At 34.9% G+C, this 25,370-nt stretch overlaps 1 protein-coding gene across 1 annotated transcript in view; it reads right to left on the minus strand.

Annotated features, from left to right (window-relative positions):
* Positions 1-25,370, minus strand: part of LRRC9 (leucine rich repeat containing 9) — a gene marked incomplete at both ends in the record, with an annotated part of 99,667 nt that overhangs the window by 41,953 nt on the left and 32,344 nt on the right. Inside the window, 7 exons of the mRNA XM_082845499.1 lie at positions 829-954; positions 2,203-2,394; positions 11,288-11,407; positions 16,328-16,540; positions 21,311-21,426; positions 22,046-22,168; positions 24,264-24,396. Coding sequence (XP_082701625.1) covers positions 829-954; positions 2,203-2,394; positions 11,288-11,407; positions 16,328-16,540; positions 21,311-21,426; positions 22,046-22,168; positions 24,264-24,396 — 1,023 coding nt within the window. The remainder of the gene's footprint in view (positions 1-828; positions 955-2,202; positions 2,395-11,287; positions 11,408-16,327; positions 16,541-21,310; positions 21,427-22,045; positions 22,169-24,263; positions 24,397-25,370) is intronic.

Raw genomic sequence — 25,370 nt, forward strand, 5'->3', positions numbered from 1 at the left:
CTTGTTCCAGTGCCTTTTATTGACTAGCTCCCTGATCTGTACAGGCAGCTCTGTTATTTATCAAGTTTCCAGGTATGTGTGGGTCTACACTGGGTCTTTATACTCTGTTGTATTGGTCTATTTGTCTAACTCTTCCAATTCCACATTGTCTTACAGGATTTTAGTAAGTTTTGATTTCTGGTAGGATAAATCCCCAACTCTTCTTCAGGAGTTAATTATATTCTTATCAACAAAAGAGTTTCTTTCCTTCACTTTGAACAGATACAAAATTAAACATTACATTAAGGAATTAATATTCAAATATTCCACAAAAAGTAAATAGCTAGATAACTAGAGTGGAGATATTTAGGATGTTGAACCTACTTTGGCCAAAGTAGCATTCTTAATCTGGATAATATAGGTATTTCCCCTTCCCCAAGTTAATAGGTTTTGTTTTCTTTCAGCCAGACACATATAATATCAATACTAGGTAAATAATTTACTAAACGCTTTCTCAAGGCCTCGAAGCTTACCTTATCCACAGAAAGTTGCTTATTTTCATGTAGGTTCTAAAGGACTCTGGTGAGTTCAGGTTGACTAGGAAAAAAACAGTTACCCTAGAGGTATTTTGGGGGTAGTGTGCAGGGATGAGAATCCATACAACCAGTTGGTATTTAAATGGAATACATTTAAACAGAAAAAAAATTCAAGTGATATGATTGTTATAGACTGATTTTTTTATTAGCATGCTAAGAGAGAATATAAAATCTCAATAACAAAATAAGAGTATGGGAAATATTATTTGTATATTCTAAATAGAACAAGAAATATTAAACAGTAAAATCCAACCTGAGTAATCTTTGTCCCAGAAATAAATTTCTTAGCTGCTGTTGCTTCTTCTTCAGAAATAAGGACTCCATCTAACTGAGTAAGAGTCTTTAATCTGCCAATAACACTCAGTCTTAATGTGGCTGGCTTGGGAAAAATACCAAAAGTTAATTTTTACAAAATATTACATGTGCTATGACATGGAAAGGAGTTCTTTGTTCCTTCCCACATAATTCAAATTATGCATCTCCTACTTTATTATATTTGTCTAAAAATAAAGGCTTAATTCTTTAAATAATAGTTGAAATTAAACTATATTTAAGAATTAATCTTTTTTGTTTGAAGGTGGATAGTTCTACTCTTGTGGAGAGAGGAAATCCCACAAGCTGTTGAAAAGTGACTGTGGTGAAAAGTGTTCACAGAACAACTGCAGTGCTTCCTGCTTATCTAGATCAGCATTTAGCTAGTCAGCTCCATGGGTGATCCAATACAGATCTTCAGCTCTTGACATTTAATTTGGCAACAGGGCTATAGCTGTACTGTGATCATTCTGGAAGTCTGATTTGGCAAAAGAAAAATATTCTTCAATTTTACTGAGCTAAAAAGGAGAAATACAATAGTATAAACATCGTAATACGGCCAATTTAAAAGAACCAATCATGCTTTAGTCCCTTTTAAAAATGTTGAACACAGTCTATATACATTTTTGAAAAGCAAGGAAAGGAATAGTCTTGAAATTATAAACTTGGGGCTTATTTTAAATACTTGGAGATACTCTTCAGTATAATCATTGAATATTGAAATTTCTTAGCATGAATCTACATATTTTTGTGATGAGAAAGAATAGCGTTCAATCAAATTTCCTTTTATAACAGAACATAAATAAGACTTTATAATTCAGGTTCATCAGGGAATGTGAAGCATAGGAACCAAGAATAATAGAATACAGTGAGAGAAACATACTATTGTTAATTTAAAAGTAAACATGCTTTTGTTAATTTTTCCCCCTTTAAGAGTATGTTTCTCTCACTGTATTCTATTATTCTTGGTTCCTATGCCTCATTACAGTAGGGTTCTAGCATGCTGAGCTATACTGCACTATGAAAATTCTCTGAAGGTGTGCAAATGGCAGTGACATCTAACACTTTTAAAACCACAATACTCTTAAACTATTAGAGGTTGCAAAAAAAGTCTGATGTGAAATTAAAGACTTTTCTTATAGTAACATTCTATTCACTTGATCACTACACTAAATTCAACTTATGAAATACTTAAGGGAATTCTAGCGAGACAAAGATAGTTTGCCTATTTCTGGCTATTCTTGAATAGTAGTGAGAAAACAGCTTTGAAATAAAAATGATTGTTTGCTTTTTTATAAACATTTCTGTTTCATACCTTTTGCCATGGATTATGTCGAATATCCAGAGTGAGAAGGCTTGTGGTGTGTTTGCATAACATATTTATTTCATCGCCAGATTTTTTCAGTTGATTCCAGCTCAAGTCTAAGTGCTTAAGTTTCATCAGACCTCTAAATCCCTCAAGAGTTATCACATGGTTATGACTTGCATCCAAATATTCAAGGTTATCCTGCAACACATACAAATAGAAGTGATGCTAGAAGGATCACGGTTTGTATTTACATAGTTCTTTTCTCTCTGATTCTCTAAGTATTTTACGTGCTTTTTTGGTAATCCTCACAGAAAACCCAAACACTAGTTATACTGCAGCAATGGTATCAATGTACATATTTTCCTAGTCATTTTCTCTTAATTCTCACTTCAGCCTTTTAACATAGAGTGGCAATGTTTGTTTTCATGGAGGAGAAGGAAAAGAGAAACTGGCAAGATAATTGTCTCCAACAAACAAAGAATTACATTTCTTATATCTAGGCTTCTAGTTTATACAATTGAACTCATGGCCTGGTTAAAAAAGTTTCGTCTTCAGAGGTAGAAACTAAATCTATTCCATTCGATAATTTCCTTTTTTAGAAGTACATGATTTTTTTTTTTTTTTTGTGGTACGCCGGCCTCTCACTGCTGTGGCCTCTCCCATTGTGGAGCACAGGCTCCGGACGTGCAGGCTCAGCGGCCATGGCTCATGGGCCCAGCCACTCCGCGGCATGTGGGATCCTCCTGGACTGGGGCACGAACCCGTGTCCCTTGCATTGGCAGGCAGACTCTCAACCACTGCGCCACCAGGGAAGCCCTATATTTTTTCTTATATAAAACATATTATTCTGTTATATAGAATTTTGTACCCTTCTAACATATTCACACACCATTAAGTATTCTTCAAAATGATTTTTCATGGGGCTTCCCTGGTGACACAGTGGTTTAGAGTCCGCCTGCCAATGTGGGGGACATGGGTTCTACCCCTGATCTGGGAAGATCCCACATGCCGTGGAGCAACTAAGCCCATGTGTCACAACTACTGAGCCTTCAGTCTAGAGCCCACGAGCCACAACTACTGAGCCCACATGCCACAACTACAGAAGCCCATGCACCTAGAGCCCATGCTCCATGACAAGAGAGGCCACTGCAGTGAGAAGCCCACGCACTGCAATGAAGAGTAGGCCCTGCTCGCCGCAACTAGAGAAAGCCTGCGCACAGCAACCAAGGCCCAATGCCACCAAAACTAAATAAATAAATTTATTTTTAAAAATGATTTTTCATGATTGCATAGTATTCTAATATGTGAATTATTAGTATTGTTTTAAACATTTCATTATGGACAATTATGTGGCTTCTAATTGTTGTCAACACTGCAACAAATGTCCGTGGTCATAATACTTTAACCGAGACGCCAATATACTTTCAGAAAAGGTTTTTAGGAATAAGATTACTGGTTTTATGGATTTCTGTATTGTTAAGACTCTTGATAAATGTTGCCAAATAGTTTTAAGGAAGTTTGTACCAGTTTTTTCTTCCAGCAATGGAATTTGAGAATGCTCGTTTCCTTAAATACCCACCAACCCACCCGCCTTATTTTAATTTATATTATTATCAGTGAAGTTGCACATCTTTTCCATGTGTTTATATTAGACATTTAAAAATTTTGTTTGTTTGTTTGTTGTGTTTCTCATCTTTGGCCATTTATATATTCAGATCTTTATTTTACATATTTGTAAGAAGTCTTTAAGACTTTAATTTGTTACTTCTATTTGTTGCAAACAAAATTTTCTTTTAAAGTATATACGAACTCAGACCCAGAACAAGAAAGAGATAAAGAGTACTTGAAGAAAACATTTTGCAACATATTTTTTAAAATAAAAATAATATTACTATAAATTAAAAATAAACTTGATTTCTTTACAGTTTAAAACAAACAATTGTTTGAATTCACCATAGAATTAGTCACTGCTTATATAACGCATAGTTCATATTGTTGGAATAGCATCTATTATAGTGACTCAGGTTTCAAGAGTTGAGTGTTCAGATCATTAAAATCTAAAAAATTTCTGGAAATCAAATAGTGTTACTGACTTTTTAATCTCCATAAGTAAGCATAGTAAAAATAAATCCTATAATTTACTATGATTATAATTTCTTGAACAAAAGGATATTTGGCAGTAAAAAAGTATTAAGGATATAATCTTAGAACAGTATTTTAAATTAAATTAATTTAGATTTATAAAAATTTACTATATGGCCCATCTTCTCCTATTTTTCATCAAAAAGTGGTTAAAAACTTGTCCCAAATTCCGGCACTCGCATGCAGACTAGCATTTGTGAATCATTCATCATATAAAGATAACTGCCTTCTTTCCTTGAAAATAGGGGTGGGATCTTCACTTTTTTATATTCCCAGAATATAAAACAGACTCCATACACTCCATAAATATTCAAGGAATAATATTTTCAGTTTTGTAGCAGAGTTTTGTGTTTTAACATTTCTTGTGCTTCAGTTTAAATCTTTTGTAAGTTACAGTACAATGTAGCCCAACTTACAAAAATTAAAACCCACAAGACCTCTTTAAAATATTTTAGGGGTAATAGTTCAATCTCTAAATGTAGATTAGCTGTCTCAAGGCATTAGAAACACTTTAACAATAAATTTCTCATTGGAAAAGATAAGACAGAAGTACTATTTCCATAAAAAATTAGGCCCATAATCTATAAAAGTTGCAGATAGCCATACATATTTGTCTTTCCTTGGCCAATTCTGACTATGGTGTAACTATTTTCAGAGAAAAATAAATCTGTTCCTATTCATTTTGCTTGGATACTCTCCTTTTCTGATAGTTCAGGTGAGTGAATGACAGGCATACAGCTTATGCCCTTTCAATTTACCTTATGTGGATATCTTATTTAGATTTTTAAAAACTCTACAAAAACTATATAGTGTATTTCCACCATTTATGAAGCCCAGGTCTTTCATTATATAAACAGTCACAGATTGGGTATTTTGACTCACAAGGCAAGGCCAGGGTGATGAACACATAGTAACAATATGTTTGCTTTCTGCAACCTAGTATAACTAATGCCTAGCATGCAAGATGGGTATGGAAACTCTCCATGTTAGAGACACACTTAAGGAAAATGATAGTAAAAATGAGAGGCAAATTAAAAAACTTAGAAGACAATAGGAATAATAGGTGAGTGATTAAATTAGATCATAGCCTTTTATGATGCTGAGATAAATATAATTAATATTAAACACACATACAAAGTAGATTACTGTAGAATATAGAGCCTATGCAGCATAGGTGTTCAATCTCTCTGAATCCCCACATAAAAAGAGAGTTAAAAATAAAACCAAAATTCTATGGACAACATTTATAACAAAGCTACATAACAAGGTAGCCCCATAAGTCTCAAAGAAGTTGGTGGGGATAAACCAACAACAACCACAAGACCTACATGGTGTCCAGGTCTATGTGAGAGGAAGAAGGAAGCATCAGGGCAGCCTCTGAGGGACCTGAGAATAAGAGAGCCCCAAAATAGCCAACCAATATTCAGTGGAAGGTATGAGGGCCAACTGAATACAGCAGTTGAAAGTGGGAGGAGTTTTGCCCTCTTTGATACCAGGTGAGTGCATGGGACCTACAGTAAAAAGGTCTGAAGGGGATGGAGCAGTCTAGCCCCTACGAATCTTCAAACTGCCCCACCCGGGCCCCCTTACAGAACTGAATCTTTCTTGGAGAAGAAACTGCTGGGCTAAATAAAAATTAAACAGGATAAGGACAAAAAAGGCAAATAAAAGAGAAAGTTCAAACTGAAGTGGAAGAAGGGAATAGAGCCAGGAAATTTCAGAAAGTAAGTGCTACAGTTTTTAAACAGTACATATAAACAGCAGAAGAGGGAGATCTGTGAAATTAGAAAAGCTTTCCCAAACCCCACTTTTGTTTTAAAAGTTAAGAACTAATTTCACTGGAAAATGAGCAGCAAAAAAGTATTAAGGTCAAATCCCAGATAAAGCTGTGTGCGTGTGTGTGTGTGTGTGTGTGTGTGTGTGTGTGTGTGTGTGTGTAAGACAGAGAGAGAGAAATATTGCTATATTGCTGCAGGCAATAAAAGTATACCAGAAATATATGCCCAAGAAACATATCATAACCATAAACCTATTATTTCAGAAAAAGCAAAAAGATTTAAGAATGATACAAGATACAAAATAACAACATAAATCTGGATTAGAAAAACTCAGAAATGAGATGAAAGAACCCAGAAAAGAATTCGAAATAAAATAATAAAAGCATTTCAGAAATGAAGATTAAACTAGTCAAAGACAAAAGACGTAAACACAACAAATAATGCCTTAAGATAAATAGAAGGTGAAAAAGATGAAAATTTAAAAAATCAAATCAATTTAAAATCTAAATGGAGAGATAAAAAGGACTCAAGAGAAAGTGACAAATAGTGAAGATAGGTAAAGACTCAACATATGGATAATGGGAGTTCCTAAAGAAGAGAACCAAAGAAAGGAAACAGAAAAATTGCTAAAAACCTCCAGTTCAAAAAAATAAAAGAAAAAATGATTTTAATCTACATTTTGGAAAAGCATACTGTGAATACGAAATATTGACCCGGAACAACGAAGCCTGTGACTTACAAGGGAAAAAATTATACATTCTCATCAGACTTTTCTACCGCAACACTTTATGCCAGAAGAAAATGAAATAACATTCAAGATGCCCAAGAAAAGAAATTGTGAGCCAAGGATTTTATATCTAACAAAACTGCCTTTCAAGTATAAAGGACATAGATAAATTATTATCAACATTCAGTAACCGAAGGGATACTGTTTCCATAAGCCCTTCCTGAGGAATCTATAATAGAATATTTTTCAGACAATCAAAATGTTTGATACCACCCTAAGAACTGGTGATAAGAATTAAATACACAATTACCAATGAACTAAAAGGGAGAGTGTACAGAATGTAAGGGCTACATGCTCTAACAAAGTAGATATAGTATGATAATTTTAATTATTTTTTAAAATAGAGAAGAATGAAAAGAACATACACAAAATTTTAAAAAAATCTTTCCAGTAACATGTTGATGAGAGTATTAGCGCTATCATTCTGAGACTTTTGTGTGTGTAATAGAGGATAAAACAAATGAGTGATTATTAAATATCCTAATTCTATCACCTTGTATCTCTGAGAATCAGGATTATTGGTGTGGGAAAAAAAGATATAGATGTAAGTAACAGAGAAAGGTTAAGTTAAATGATTTGCAGTCTTAAATTCGAATTGGAAGCATCAATATAAATTCATGAGGTTAGTTTTACTTGCACATATACCACACACACACACACACACACACACACACACACACACACACACCCCTCCCCCACAACAAATTCTGTCCAATGGAAAGACCTAGAAACAATTACCAACCCAGATTGTGGCCCTTAAATACCACTTCTCTAAAAGAAACCAGGGCTCCTTGAAGAAATAGTTGATCCCATGTCTGCAACAGAAAAATACATAAAATGTGTATGGAACATCTTTCATACCAGGTGGCAAAGAAGCTATCACAGACTACTAGGGTCATGGCAAAAGGAGCTAACCTTATGATGCTTCCACTGGCTAAGGATGAGAAAATTTGAGCTTCAATCATGATAGTAATTGCAGTAAATTGAATATCATCAAATATGTTTAAGTCCTTGCATTCCTAATGATATTAAAACTAAAAAAGTATTGCTTATCTTTGGGAATTCGTAAGGAACTAATTCATTATCTTCAAAGTTGGTAAATAAAAGCAAATAAACATCTATTCTGCATTTTCTATATGAATAGTCCTACTGGGTATCCAAATAATAGATAAGGGGAAACGTCTCTATGTAAAAGTGTTCCAATTAATAAATGAAAAAGAAATTCTAGAATAAGAATGTTGCTATTTTGTAATCTCCAATGAATTAAAAGATACAGGCATTAATAATGGCTCCTAGAATCAGAAAAGTGAGACAACTAGACATTATGTGTCCCTGTAGTCTCGCCAGAGGAATGGAACCAGAGTCTGATCCAATCTCTGGATCCAGTTGCCAATTTGTAGAAAATCTGGAGGGTGGAGGGCATGTAGGGTGTATCATAGGTAAGCAAATTGGCAGGGTCTGGACTGTGGTAAACTCTGGTTTTGAAGGTCCAAGTATTTCTACAGATAAACAGTGGGGAGCAGAAGGGGATAGAAGGGAAACTTAAAAGAGACTTTAAAAATACAGTACATTTAAAAAAAAAAGGGAAAACCAAATTTCTGTGCTAGGGATACACATTTGGGGTGATGGAACTATAGGGGGAAAAGAGCAGGGAGAGGATAACTATTAGCAGTCAGGATAATGATTTCTTGAAGGAATGGGGCATATAGAAGGGGTTTATGCTGTAGGTGGCAAAGTTTTATTTCTTGACCTGGACGCTAGTTAACAAGCATGTTCACCTTATAATAATTTACTAAACCACTTGTTTGTAGTATGTAGTTTTCAGTATCCGTGTTTTATTTTACATACAGTATCTCCTCTCTCTGAACATCCGAAGATCCTTACAGTCATTTTTAGAAACATGTTTATACACTGGATTCTTAATGTCTGAGGGGTCTATATCTAGCTAGCTACCTTTACTAGTTCTAAAATTTGAAAATACCACTTGGGCATAAAATTTGTCCAGTTCCCTTACCTGTAAAATAACTGTGGTAATAGTCATCCAATAAGCAGGCTGTGAGGCTATGATGATGAAAGAAATCTTTGTATTAAAGAACAACAAAACTACATTGCAAATACATGCTGGGCAGCTGGCTAAGCTCACTCACCTTGCATGACTTAAGAGTTTAGTCTTTAAATCTGTGCCTAAGCAAAATTATAATGCTTATTATAACCTTTGGAACTGCAAGCAAATCATTAGAAGAAAATTAAACAAAAATGCCCAAAATTTATATATAGTCCTGGGACCTCTATTAAACTACCTTCTTTCCTCAGTTGCATACCAAACCCAAGGGAATTCTATTAAAAAGGACTTTGGCCTTGCAGTTAAGTCCTTAATCCATTTTGCATGTGGCCGTCCAGTTTCACAACACCATTAAAATTCCTAGAAGAAATATAGGCAGTATGCTCTTTTATGTTGGTCTTAGCAATGTCTTTCTAGATATGTCTCCTAAACAAAAGCAAAAATAAACAAATGGGACTACACCAAACTATAAAGCTTCTGTACAGCAAAGGAAACCATCAACAAAATGAAAGGACAACCTACTGAATTGGAGAAGATATTTGCAAATCATATATCTGATAAGGGGCTGATATCCAAAATACATTAAAAAACTCGTTCACCTCAACAACAAAAAAACCCCAAACAACCCAATTTTAAAAATGGGCACAGGAGCTTTTTCCAAAGAAGACACACAGATGGCCAACAGGTGCATGAAAAGATGTTCATCACTAATTATTAGGGGAACACAAATCAAAACCACGAGATATCACCTCATGCCTATTAGAATAGCTATTATCAAAAAGGCAAGAATTAAAAAGAGGATGTGGAGAAAAGTAAACCCTCATACACTGTTGGTGAGAATGTAAATTGGTGCAGCCACTATGAAAAACAGTATGGAGATTCCTCAAAAATTAAGAATAGAACCACCATATGATCCAGCTTTTCTACTTCTATTTATCTGAAGAGTACAAAAAACACTAATTCAAAATATGCACCCCTATGTTCATAGCATCATTATTTACAATTGCCAAGATATGGAAGCAACCCAATTGTCCATCAACAGATGAATGGATAAAGAAGATGTGGTACATATATACAATGGAATATTACTCAGACATAAAAACGATGAAATCTTGCCATTTTCAACAACATGGATGGACTTGGAGGGTATTATGCTAAGTGAAATAAGTCAGACAAAGACAAATACTGTATGATATCACTTGTATGTGGAGTAAAAAAACCAAAATAAATGAACAAACCAAACAAAATAAAAACAAACATATAGATAAAAGGAACACAGTAGTGATTACCAGAGGGGAAGTAGGGTGGAGGGAGGGCAAAATGGGTAAAGGTGGTCAACTGTATGGTGATACATAGAAACTAAACTTTTGGTGGTGAGAGCACTGTAGTATATACAGAAGTTGAAATATAATATTGTACACACTTTTATAAACTTATATAATGTCATAAACCAATGTTACCTCAATTTAAAAAAAAGGACTTTGGCTTAGTAAAAGAAAAAAGGAAGAGGGTTTAATACTAAAATCTAAGGCCAATAAGCAAAGCAGCAACTCTCACCATAGTCGCAGAAGTAGCAGTACAAGGGCCTTGACATGGTTGCAAGGAGATAGAGAATGAGCAAGACCTGAGAATGATGATATATTCTGAAAATGTATGTCAGTGACTTGGGACCTATGGAAACAGGGGATGCTGGGTTGGAGTTCTGGAACCCATATGTAATTATTTTTGTTATATGACATATAACAGGGAAAACAAAAGCCAGATAAGATCCATACGTGGGTGTACATGTGTATTACTGTATTTGTCCTTGATTTATAAGAAGGCAAACACAAATCAAACAAGATCTATGTGTGTGATGAGGGTAGAAAGGACAAGGCAGAGAGAAAGAGAACTAACCATATGGATAATGAACAGATGGGAAGACTTGACAACATTAGCTGTGAAGTGGTAAACTAGAAAGTGAAGAAGAAATAAAGACTCACAATAAGGAGAAAAAAAAAGAGTGAGAAAAAAAGAGCAGAAGAAATTGGAAATGACACTTTATAAATGCCATTTTAAAAACAGGTCTGGAGTAATTTTACATTTATTTTCAAGTAGTTAGAAATCAGATATGGCCACAGGTGTATATTTGGTTTGTAAACAGAATCTAAATCTAAGGCCTATTTTAGAGAAAGTAACATACTATATATATAGTTTATGTATGTTTTGTTCCTGAATTGGGCTGTTAATATGGTATATATGAGGTCTAAATTACAAAAATAATTTATTCATTAAATTAATAATTTTATTTTACTTAAATAATTTCAAAAAGACAGTTCTTACCAGGTGGTATATATCATCTAAACAAGTAAATTCATTAAAGCTGATATTAAGTTTTCGAAGTCCTGTTAACTTGGAGAGATCTCTCAATTTACTCAAGCTGTTTCCATGTAAATTCAGACTCTGAAGTAAAATAAAATGTAAATAAAAAACAAGACAGATTATATCCTAATTATAGCTATTTAAATAACATTAAGAGAGAGCCAATGAGAAAAAAATATAATTTTGAAAGTATAGTCTGATTTTATAATATGATTTTAAAAGGTATAGTTTCTAATAGCAGCATTGCATCTGGTTCTTGATTAATTTGATCTTCCACTTGCTCTAAGTTTATCAATAATCGGCATGAAATTCTTTTTAGAAAATGGCTAAATATTTTGTTGTGATATTCATTAGGGCAGACCTATTTCTCAGGCTAGTGAACAGTGTAGGCCCTAAAGATTTTGGGTATTGGCTAGGTCGCCTCGCAAGAAAAAGGATGGCAAGGATACATCCTGATTACAGGAAACCATATGAGGGCACTGGACTAAGGAAGAAAGGCTGAGGGTGTTAAAGTGGGAGACACAACATCAAAGAAGGAATTGGGAGAGTGTCTAAGACAGTTTCTACATCAGAATTTGGCCCAGATTTTCCCTGCCCATTTGATCCTGGGCTGTATAAAAATGAATGTTATGGGCTTCCCTGGTGGCGCAGTGGTTGAAAGTTCGCCTGCCGATGCAGCGGACACGGGTTTGTGCCCCGGTCTGGGAAGATCCCACATGCCGTGGAGCAGCTGGGCCCGTGAGCCATGGCTGCTGAGCCAGCGCGTCCGGAGCCTGTGCTCCGCAACGGGAGAAGCCACAACAGTGAGAGGCCCGCGTACCACAAAAAAAAAAAAAAAAAAAAAAAGAATGTTACTATATTTTTATATTTAGGGGAAACCCTGATGTCTACATAATTTTTCTCTTTAAACTATACCATTGTTAATGGTATCAAATGAAGATTTATGTATAGTCTACAAAATAAATAGTGGCACAAGAAAATGTCAATATAATTGACCACCTTATTCACAACAAATGGGTATCATGATAAAATCAGGTATCTACCTCCCAACCCTCTTCACTTACCACCACCATCTTATACCCTATTATACTGTGGACATAACTAAATTCCTGGCAGGGAGAAACAATTGAATGTCAAATAGTTATCAAAACTTTGCTAAAATTAAGAAGGGCCAATTTATGCAGACTAGTTTACAGGTCACACATGACAGATTCTACAGATAACTTACACTTAACATGTTCACAATTGAATTCATCATCTTCTCTTATCTGCTTGGCAGTCCATATTTTCAATCCTGATTAAGAGTTTCACCATCTAACAGATATTGTTGATCATCCATTTCCCCTCTTTTCTATATACATTTGATTCTAGAAATGTTTCTTAAATCAACCGCTCCATACCATCACCACTACAGTGCCTTAGTTCAGACTATTATTTGTCCTTTGGACTACTACAATAGTTTCTACTGGATTTCTATACCACCAGTCTGACCACAGTTAAATCTAAACACAAGCTATCAAAGTTAGGGTCTTTAAAAACAGAGAGCCTATTCCCTAAACAAAAGAATGTAAACTTATAAATCTGCCTTCTGAAATCCATCCCGATGTGGCTATAACCTCTTACTCTTCCATCCACAGCCTCATGTATCTTCTTTGTATTCCAACCTACACCTATACTTCCACTGTCACACACCCTATGTTCTAGTCACACTGAATTCCTCAGTGTTCCCTGAAGACACCAGGATCTTTCAAAACCATGTGCTTACAGATAAAGTATTTCCTCTGCTTGGAAGACAAAAACAATGAAATCTCTCATATCCTTCAAAAATCCACAAAAAACCCACCTCTTTCTGTGGACCTCTCCCAGCAACTCCAAACTTCCTGTATTTGTTTCCATATCTGTCTCCTCCACTGAAATAATATCCTTGGGGCAGGGAAAATAACTTATTCATTGAACCCCCAATACTTATTTCATTGCCTAAAATACAGCAAATCTCAGTAAATGCTAAATGAGTAAACCAGTACAAAAGCCAGACATAACTGACAACTCTAAGTTTCAGTATTTAATTGTGCTGTAAGAGAATATAAAATTATGTTACTCTGGGTTTTTTATTTCTACATATTTTATTTATTTTTATAGATGTCCTCATGAAACTCGACCTGGTGGGGATAACTGAAAAGAAAATAAGAGGTATGTACCCTCCCCTCAGTTTCTCTTACAGTAACGGCACAAAGAAGGGAGAACAAAGGGTGTGATATCTAAATATCCTTCTTCTAATATCTAGTATTCTTACTGGAAACCCTAGAAAATTTGCTGGCTTTTAAGCAACATAGGCAAATTTAATATGAAAAAGCCCCTCCATTCTTATGTTATGCGTGTTGACCAAATTAATACAGTCAGGTGGAGGTCACAAGCTGCCCAAGGTGTTCTGAAGTCTTAACTCTCCTCTGTTTCTTATCACAAACCAAAGATAATAAAAAAGACCTACCTTCTGGTGCTGTTTTTTTTTTAAACTTTTATTTAATCCCTTTAAATCTATAGGAATACATGTTCTATAAGCTCAGTCCAATCAGAGCGCATTCATTTATTAAACCTTTCATTACTGAAGCTTTATTATCAAGAATTCATTACTCAAATATGAAATCTTGACAATATAGTTCAGAAACAATTTTTCCATGCTGTCAGCTGGAAGACTGCTCCTGTAATAAGTATACTGCACACTTATGATAAAGGTGGTGATATTGCCATCATGTTATGAAGTTTTCCTTCCTCTCTAATAATAATCCTCTAAGGTAACGACAGTCTCCTAGACTTGAAGATTTGGTGGATGATGCTAACACAGTTTAACCAACGCAATCCCATAAACTTTCTTAAAAAAGTGTTTCAAATATTTTTAGAAGCAGACTGAAAACTGTTGACCTCACTTATTATTTTAAAAAATATTTTTTACTTTCTGTTTCACACAATCACTTGAGAAAAAACTGTCATCATAAACAATGGATTTAGAAATGTAACGATGGAGCAAAGTAATTGACTTTCAAGATAAAAATCATTTCAGAATTTTTATCTGTACCTTAGCTTTCAGTGCATGCATAGAAAGATAGCGTCATGTAAGAATAATTTGTCTTCTTAAGTATTCTTATCAATTTATCAGTTAATATCAATTTGTTTACTACTTCTGCAGGTTCAAGTAAACAACCCACTTTCTTTGTTAAGAACCACTCAAGACATTCTGTTTTAAAACAAGTAACTAATGAGTATCTCATGTGTGCTAGGTATTGTGCTAGATAATGGCAGAGTTGATGCTAGTCCACTCAGTGTTTATGAGTAAATTAGAAAAAGGCATCCTTACCTCAAGATGCCTTTATTTTCCAGCTTTTAGAAAATTGTTACAATAGGCTGATTTTGTTAGTAAAAGAAATTTTACCAACAGTCATCAAAAAATTGTTGTAGTAAATATACTACTCTTATTTGAAAGTTGCCCCTTAGGTGTGTCCCTTTTGTTCAATGTACACTGTACAATCTTATATTTTTGCCCTCATGCTGGGAATATAAATGACTAAGAACAGCCTAATCTCTGCCCTTGTGGAATTTATAGTTTAGGAAGGCATATGACAAAGGAATCTTACTTAGATTCTTAACTAGACCTAGAGGTAAGAGGATTTAATGCTAAAGTATAGATCAAAAATATGTGTGGGAGTTAACTAGGAGAAACGGGGTCAGGGGAGAACATTCCATGCAGGAGTACAGTGCAGGAGTACAGTACAAGTGCAGAGGCTCTGTGTGGCTGCAAACAGGGTACATTAAAAAACAAGAAGGAGGCTGAGCACAGATTGCTAAAGGGAGGGTAATATGAGAAGAGTGTGGATAGACAGGCCAGGAACCAGGTCATGCAAAACCTTATAGGCCATATTAAGGACTCTGGTTTTATTTTTAAAACAATGGAAAATCATTTGAGCATTTCAAATAGGAGTAGTGAGGGGTGACAAATCAGACTTGCTATTTGAAAAGACTCCTCTCGCTTCAACATGGAGAATGGGTTGTGGCCTTAAAGCGGAAGCAGGACAAGGCCTCTTTTGCATAGCTCTAGTAGGCATGTACCTCCCCAGCCCCCAACACACAGACACACACACCTTGTATTGAGTTATAGTCAAGTTATATAGTGAATGGCATCCAAAGAGCACATTAACAGAATACAATGTGCATGGTGCCTCCTGGAGTTGTGTAGTAGCCCTATGGAAGTAGTCTAGGTCGGAGATAAAGGGAGTTTGGACAGAACGGTAGCAGATTTGAAATGGACAGATTGAGAGTCAAGATATAGAGGGAGGCTTAATATCTCAATAGAATTTCCTCAGTGTAAAGTAAGTTGCTTCAATAAGTTACTCAAATTCTGTTGATTAATTTTGTAAAGATAAAACTCCTGTATTCTATGTTGATTGGTCCTGGAAACTGTTTTGAAACTTACTATCTTAATCAGTTAAAGAGAGTTTATTTGTTATTCAGGAATGAAATTCCTTGCAAATTACAAGGCTACCTCTAGACCTCCACTGTCCTCTATGATAGCCCCTAGCCACGTGGGGCTATTGAGCACTTGAACTGTGAACTGAGATGTACTGTGAGTGTAAAATATGCTCCAGGTTTCAGAGACTTAGCATGAAACTATCTGTTAATGAATCTTCATATTGCCTGTATGTTGAAATGATAATATTCGGGATATATTGAGTTAACTATAATATATTATTAAAATTAATCTTACCTTTTAATTTTAAAAATCTTTAAAAATGTGGCTAATAGAAAATTCAAAATTACGTATGTGGTTCATATTATATTACTACTGGACAACACTGATCAGTAGAAGAAAAGGGCTGGGCACTTTTAAGCATGCCTGGCATGGAAAGCATGCTGCCTGGCATCATCAGATAGGTGGTTTAATATCTTTAGATTTCATGCGATAGATTCTGACCAAATTCAAGGTTCATGTCCCCAAATTTTAATACTCACCACAATATGACTGTAAATGCTAGTCTTGGCAAGGGAAAGTATTGTTTTATCATCCAAGCGAGTAAGTTTTGGTCTGGGCTTGATCCTGGGATCCATTTTTATAACTTCATCATCAAATTTCAAATCCTGGGACAATACTGATCCTTCTGAATTTTTTTTGCTCTCTTCTAGGATAACATTGTTGAATGCAGAAAATAAAGAGTGAGGCTTGACCTAAAAAATTTATTAAAAATGTTGAAAATTTGGTTGCTGTATTTATCATTTTGAAAAAGAAATAGGCTATGTAGGAAAGATGAATTAACTTTTGTTCCTGTTATATAGTAATATCTATGATGAGTATCACATTAGGAAATCTATGAGAGTAGATTAAAATTGTGGGCTAAGAATGGGTGTGTCCTCCTGCTGAAAATTCCCTAAAACTAGCAAAAGACAAGTTAAAAATATTTTATAACAGTGGAGAGGGTACCAACAAAAGACTAAAAATTGTGAGATATAAATCAGAAGGTACTGAACTGACAGACAAATAGGAGCAGAAATGTAACCTGCAGCCAAAATATGCGCAGGAGATAACCACTTCAAAGAGCAGATCCCAAGAAACTTGACGTTCAGAGTGAACAAGTAAAATAGCAGGAGGATGCTCTAGGTAATTATCAGGCAACTAAGTAATTATCATAAGAACTGTGGATGAATGGGCAAAAACGACATGAACAAACAGAAATGGGTCTAGAAAAAACCAAAATGGTCCCTAAGAGAATTTTTTCTTTTACTTTTTCATTTTATATTTATTTATTTATTTTGGCTGCACCAGGTCCTAGTTGCAGCATGTGGGATCTTCATTGCGGCATGCGGGATTTTTAGTTGCGGCACACAAACTCTCAGTTGCAGCAGGCATGGGGGATCTAGTTCCCCAACCAGGGATCGAACCTGGGCCTCCTGTGTTGGGAGCATGGAGTCTTACTCACTGGACCACCAGGGAAGTCCCCATAAGAGAATTTTTTAAAATCTGGGAGAACAAAGCATCTATAAAAGAATAGGCTGCTATAGAAAAGAATAGGGTAAATGCTTTGAAGTCAAAGTAAAAACAATTAGTGAAATAGAAAATATTCAATAAACGTTCTGAGAAAGCAAATGGATATGACAGCAAATCAAATTAGCAAGTGGAAGCTAATATTGAGGACATCTTCCAGAGCACAGAATTTAAAAACAGAAATGTAAATGCAAGAGAAAAAAAATTAAAATACATGCAGGATCAGTTCAGAATGTCCAATGTTTAACAAACAGAGGTTCCAGAGGGCTTAACAGAGAATGGAAGAGAAGAAATGATCAAGGAATTAAGAGAAAGAAACTTCCCAGAGGTGACGAAAGAACTGCATATTCCGATTAAAAGAGTTCATGAAGTGGCAAAGCAGAAGGATGATGGAGGTCTTTGCCGACATCACTGAAGTCAGTCACAACAGCCAGGGACTTGGCCTCACTACTTCTTGTTATTTCAGTTATTCTGTTTTCTGTTTGTTTGGATTTCTGTGTCTTTTGCTGAAAGCATATTTGACTGATACAATCCGCTTCATAACAATATAAAATATAAATGCCCAGAACTATACTTAACAAGAAATGTTTAAGACGTATATAAAGGAAAATGTTGGAGAGGACTTGAGTAAATGGAATAACTTATCATGTTCCTGGATGAGAGGCCCAATACTACAAAGTAGTCAGTTTGCCCCAAATTAAATTTAAATTCAATACAATCACAATCAAATCCTAATAGGACTTTTAAATAGAACTTAACAAACTGTTTCTAAATTTTATTTGGAAAGGAAAATGTTCAAGAATAGCCAAGAATTAAAAAAATATACATAAGTGGGGACAGGGGAAGAGAATTTGCCCTATCACATATCAAAACATATCATCAGGTTGTAATAACCAAAATAATGTGGTAGGTGTCCAAGATTAGACAGAGAGATCAATGGAACAGAAATAGAAGAATCTATAAATAGACCACTTATATATGAAAATAATTTTAATGATAGCTAATATTTCAAAATAGAGTAAAAAAGATGATGCTTGGTCCATTTTTAAGGATAAAATTATTTGACCTCCCCAACCTCACAGAGAATAAAACAATTTCTAGATAGAATTAAAAAGCTAAAAGTTTTAGGTACTTCCCTGGTGGTCCAGTGGTAAAGAATCTGCCTTCCAGTGCAGGGGAAGTGGGTTTGATCCCTGGTTGGGGAACTAAGATCCCATATGCCGTGGGGCCAGCTAAGCCCGTGCACCACAACTACTGAGCCTGGGCACCTCAACTAGAGAGCCACCTGCCACAACTACAGAGCCCATGCTCCCTGGAGCCCGCGCACCACAACTAGAGAAGAGAAAACCCGCACGCCACAACTAGAGAAGAGAAAACCTGCATACCACAACTAGAGAAGAGAAAACCCACACGCCACAACTAGTGAGAAGCCCACACACCGCAACAAAAGAAGAGCCTGTGTGCCGCAACAAAAGATCCCATGTGCCTCAACGAAGATTCTGTGTACTGCAACTAAGACCCAACACAGCCAAAAAGAAAAAAAGGCTAAAATTTTTAGAACAACCTATATTAGTATTGGAAGAAAATAAAGGAGAATATTTATATAAGCCTTATGAAGTGAGACATAAAATTCAGAATCCATAATGTAAAAGATGAAGAGATCTGATCTCTTAAAAATTAACTTGTAAGTTACAAATGAAAATGACAAATACTTTTTTTGCTACAAATAAAATGAAAATACAAGTGACAGAAAACATTTGCAATATATATAAAAGATAAAGGATTAACATCTAGAATGCATATAAAGATTTTTCCAATCAATATGAAAAAGATAGAGTCCAATAGAAAATGATCAAAGGATAAAACAGGTGATTCATAAAACTGTAAATAATCTATAAGCACATGAAAGGATAAAATATCTTTTCTTTGGCCATCAGATATAAACAAAAAGATTGATAACACCTGTGTTGGTAAAGATGTAAAGAAACAAGCACTGTCACACACTGTTGGAAATTTATAAAATGGTTCAACTTCTGTAAAGAGTACTGGCAAAATCTATCAAAATTAAAACACATATATCCTTTGACTAGCCAATTCTTCTACAAATATGTGCTGCAGAAAAACTTCCATATTTGTATGGAAGATGCATCTGCAATGATACTCACTGAAATATTGTTTTAAGTAGTAATAAAATTGGAGACAACCTATGTTTCATCAACAGGGGAACAGTCAAATAAATCAGAGTATTACTGAATAGTATGAAGTCACCAAAAGACTGAAGTATAGACCTATGTGTACTGAAGTGAAATTTGTCCAAAACATATTGTTAAAGGCAAAAAATTTACAGAATACTTAGAACTTGACTCTACTACGTAAAATGGTATATGTTGTCATATGTGTAAATGCACAGAAAAAAAGGTTGAAAGCAAACCCACAAAGCTATTAACAGTGGATGCCTTCAGGAAAGGGAGTGGTGGTGGGATTGAGGTGAAAGCAGATTTTCATGTTTATTCTATATTCTTCTATACAGTTTGAATCTTTTCCAGTGAGACTACAGTTATATATTACTCATGTAATATATTTGCATGATAAAATATTTTGGTGTCATAATGATTTGTTTTGAAAATTAAGTCCTTTAAAGAATAATCATATTATATTTATATATAGGCATACCTTGTTTTATTGTGTTTTGGTTTATTGCCATTTTTTACAAATTGAAGACATCAAGCAAGTCTATCGGTGCTATTTTTCCAACAGCCTTTGCTCACTTCATGTCTCTGTGTTACATTTGGTAATTCTCATATTTCAAACTTTTTCATTATTATTATATATGTTATGGTGATCTGTGATCTGTGATGTTACTCTTGTAATTGTTTTGGGGTGCCACAAACCATGCTCATATAAGATGGTGAACTTAATAAATGTTGTGTGTGTTCTGACTACTCCACTGACCAGCCATTTCCCTGTCTCTCTCCCTCTCTTTGGGTCTCTCTATTACCTGAGACAAGACAGTCTTAAAATAAGGCCAGTTAGGGGCTTCCTACGTGGCGCAGTGGTTTGAGAGTCCGCCTGCCGATGCAGACGACACGGGTTCGTGCTCCGTTCCGCGAAGATCCCACATGCCATGGAGCGGATGGGCCCGTGAGCCATGGCCGCTGAGCCTGTGCGTCCGGAGCCTGAGCTCCGCAACGGGAGAGGCCACAGCAGTGCGGAGGCCCGCGTACCGCAAAAATAAATAAATGAATAAATAAGGCCAGTTAGTAAGCTTACAATGGCCTCTAAGTGTTCGCGTGAAAGGACGAGTCACATACCTCTCATTTTAAATCAAAAGCTAGAAATGACTAAGTCTAGAGAGGAGGCATGCTGAACGCTGAGATAGGCTGAGAGCTAGGCTGCCTGCTCCAAATAGTTAGCCAAGCTGTGGATGCAAAGGAAAAGTTCTTGAAGAAAATTAAAAGTACTATTCCAGTGAACACATGAATGATAAGAAAGTGAAACAGGCTTATTACTGATATGGCAAAATATTTAGTGCTCTGGACAGAAGATCAAACCAGCCACAACATTCCCTTAAGCCAAAGCCTAATCCAGAGCAAGGCCCTAACTCTCTTCAATTCTATGAAGGCTGAGAGAGGTGAGGAAACTGCAGAAGAAAAGTTTGAAACTAGCAGAGGTTGGTTCAATGCGGTTCAAGGAAAGAAGCCGTCTCCATAACATAGAATGCTGGGGACGTGGGTTCGATCCCTGGTCGGGGAACGGAGATCCCACATGCCTGGGGCAACTAAGCCCACGTACCACAGCTACAGAGCCCTCGTGCCCGGAGCCCATGTGCCACACAGAGAGAAGCCTGTGTGCCACAACGAAAGATCCTGCATGCCTCAACGATGATTCCGCGTGCTGCAACTAAGACCCGCCGCAGCCAAAAAAATAAAGAAAATTTTTAAAAAATGAGTTCATACCACTGTAATATACTCAAATTCTACGATGTATTCAGGCAAAACAAGGTCATGATCAAAGACAAACCACTTGTACTGCCGAATGCTGCAATCACAGTTTCTTTGTCCCATGATAGAATCTAGGGTAAAATAAAAAACAAAAACAAGCAAAACAAACACTCTTCAAAATGATATTTAATATTTTTTCACCCTTACATAGATTAATAAACAACAAACTCAGTAAGTTCCAAATATTATGTCATTGAGGTTTTTTTCTCTTATATCTTCCCACCACTGTAGACAATTTCTTAATTCTATAAATACTAGTCACCCTTTCACTACACAGACTAGTAGGGTTTAGTTATATTCATCTCCTTTCCCTTTTCATACTTTTTCACTTTTCTATTCAATGTTTAGCCATATAGTTTTTGACAAATATATTACTTTTTTGTTGTTAAAAGTTGGGTAGGTTCTATTTTTTGAAATACATATAATATATTATACATATATATATATATATCTGTGTATATAAAACATAAAACAAACTTTTACAAAATAAAATATCTACACGCACACATATATAAATGTCACTGAAATAGGAAATAGAAATATAGAAGTTCATTAGTAGCTAGGAACAGGTTTTTATAAAAAAGTTAATAAGTTTTGTTAGGTAGAGGTTAAACTGTAAACATCTGTATTAAATGAAAACATTTTGTATTCAGAAAGATGAAAAAAGATTTATCTTCATCACAGACATACTTAGTAAATATTTTCGAGGAATGAATACTGAATTAATCATTGGGTAGTTGGCTTTACTGATGGAGTCCTGATCATGAGCCTGAACACTCTGGCCAAGGAAAACCTTTGTAATCAGGAGGATGCCTAGTGTGAAAAAACAAAATGTTTTAACACTAATTCATTTCAATAATTTTCCCATATCATCTTCCTTATTGGCCCCAGACTTGACTGTATATTTTGTAAAGGTAGAGATCCTGGCTATCTTGTCTGCCACCGTAAAGCACACAGCACACTGCTTGATCCAAAATAGAAGCTCTATAAATATTTGTTGCATAAATAAAATGTTTATAAAAGAGAATTCCTGTGATTATATCAAGCAAAGCTTTACAGAGAAGGAAGAAGGAAAGAAGACAATATTTATCAATATTTTTATGAATTAATTTAAGAAACTTGTTCTTGTTAACTGGGTAAAAATTTATCTCTGTATCATCAGCACATAGCTTAGATCATAAGAGGCACTCAATATATGTCTACTGAATGGATGCACATTTCTCTTCCCTTTAGATATTAAGGAACCTTGAAATTCACTAAATCCTAAGGATCTCTAGGAGTCACTGAATCCTATGAAACAACTTCTAATTACTATGCATAAAGTATTCAGATGACTTTTTAAAACTATGTACAAGTTATGAAATGTAAATTGGGAGAACCTAATTGTTTTAGAAAGAATATTCCAGAAGGATCAAGAAAAACATCATGGATATTTCTTTTTATTTTAAAGATTTTTTTTGATGTGGACTATTGTTAAAGTCTTTATTGAATTTGTTACAATATTGCTTCTGTTTTATGCTTTGGTTTGTTGGCCACAAGGCATGTGGGATCTCAGCTCCCCGGCCAGGGATGGAACCAGCACCCTCTGCAATGGAAGGTGAAGTATTAACAACTGGACTGCCAGGGAAGTCCCTATAATGGATATTTCTTAAATGAGAATGGAGAAGGATGAGAAAAAAAGCAAGTGGTTTTTTCAAATAGGAGTTCTTTCTAGATTCAGTAATCTGCTTAATTTTCTGATTATTATTAACTGAATGAAAGACTGCAAAACACACATAATTTAGTTCAGCATGCATCATCTTAACAGAGCTAGAGTCTGGAACCTAGAATATTACTTTTATAGAATTCAGTTAACCAAATTTCTGACTACCCAGTCCTTAGAAGGTTGAATAGTTGAGACCAAAGAATAGATGTCCCTTACTCCCTGACCTGATCAATTCTGTTTATTTTACATTCTTTGGTACTATGCATTAATACTTCATCTTTGTAGCTCTTATTATAATTGTAATTTTACATTTATTTGGATATTATTATTTGTAAGCACCATAACGGAGAAACTGTCTAGTCTGTATTGACTAAATCCCTATCACCAACCATGTGCCTAATACCCAGTAAGCATTCAATAAATACTGGTGGAACTGAAGAATGAAAAGTGGAAGAGGGTGGGGCAAGAGAGGACATGATGAGCTGGTCTTTGTCTCCAGTCTGTGGGTACCTGGGAACCTCTCCCAGAAGTGTCCTACAAACTGACTCATGTACTTTTATTTACATATATTCAAGATGCAAATAAAGTACTAATAACTGTGACTAAATTAAAATACCAAACATTTATCTTCTATAAGGCAACTTTAAAGCAATCCACACACTTCACAATTTGTCTTTAGCCAACTTTAGATATATAACCAGATTTTCTTATCATCTTATATTTTGATAATTAAGGACAAATAAGGCCTGTCTTCCTGAGTGCTTTATATAATGATTATCATATAAATAGGCCAAGTTCTCTTTTCTCTTTCCTATGAATTTGGGGTTTGTATGGTGATTGTGTGTGTGTGTTTGTGTATAACATGTACATAAATATGTTAAGTTTATTTTTAGGACACAATGAACAAAAGCAGATTATGAAAAGTGTTTATTTTATATAAGATGGATTAAATATGATTAACGAATGAGTCTCATCCTATTGATGTTGCTGATAATAATCACTCAGTAAATATTTGTTGACAACCTGACTAAAGTAATAATAATCAGAAAGTCATGTATCACTACACTGGTAAACACTAAATAAAATGGGTTTCAGAAAACCTCCCAGGTTGATAAAACCAAGTATCAAAAATATTATGCAAATAATTAATGAATTTGAATACTTAGAACTTAAAAGTTCAGAAACACTGCATACTTGTATTACCATGTCTGAAGAGCTCATGCTCAAGAGAGTTTTTCTTCTCATTCTTGTACTTTTGCTGTAGAAATTCAATTCTGGGACACTCACATATACTTAGGCTGTTAGCAAGAATAACAGCTTCTTTTCTGAGAGGCAGCTGTAAAGAAAAAACAAAGTATGAATATTTTTACAAGATTGACAATACTTCAACTTTAGTAAGATGGTTTATCATTTTATGTTTATGTGTCTGTACAAGGAAACTGCAGGTCAGACTCACTGAAAAGAAGTAGATAACCTTCAGGTGCAACTTCATTCTATAAAACCATTTATATATTTTAAATTTATATGCAAATAGATTTATGAAAAGTAATACAGAACAACATTTGTTCCTGTAAAACCAGCCAGAGTCAAAACTGACCACTCTGTGTGGTGCAGGAGCTATAGTTTTGCACGTTTTCAAGGATACTCCACTAGCAACTGTGCAAATTCCAAAAAGAAAATTCTGTGGGAAATTACACTGAAGATTCTTATTTAAATAAATAAAAGTCTAATAATTGGTCTAATAATCTACATTATTTTCCAAATACATCTCATTGTGCTAATGCATGGAAATTTTAGTTTGCATTGTGATTAGAGTTACTTCTTTAAAAGTGTTTTATCAGAAATATTCATATTACTTGCTGTGAAAGCAGCTCTAAAACAAACAAAAATCTCTATTTTTAACAGTAAAAAAAAAAAAAACCTAAGAGAGTTTATATGATCTATCCAAGGACTGAAGCAGAAATTGGCAAAGTCATGACTTGGACTCAGGTCTACTCCTCCTTGTCACTTCTTGGAGTTTTGAAATTATTACTAGCTTAATATTAGTAGCCAAATTATCTAAAATATATCTTTTATATAAATGCTGAATTGCCTATTTTCTTATTGAAACCTGTTATTCAAAGAGATTTAGAAAAATAAATACTAAAATGTGGCTCATCTGATCACAAATTCCACATTCTAGTAATTATAATCTCAGATTTCCCATGAACATCACTAAATATCCATTAGATAGAGGCTATGTGCATGGCTCTCTGCCTGGACCAGACACTGCCACACTAAGCCAAATCCTCCTTCTCAGCTGCTTACACA

The sequence above is a fragment of the Leucopleurus acutus genome, assembly GCF_964270905.1.
Source record: "Leucopleurus acutus genome assembly, chromosome: 1".
In the NCBI taxonomy this organism is placed as follows: Eukaryota; Metazoa; Chordata; class Mammalia; order Artiodactyla; family Delphinidae; genus Leucopleurus; species Leucopleurus acutus.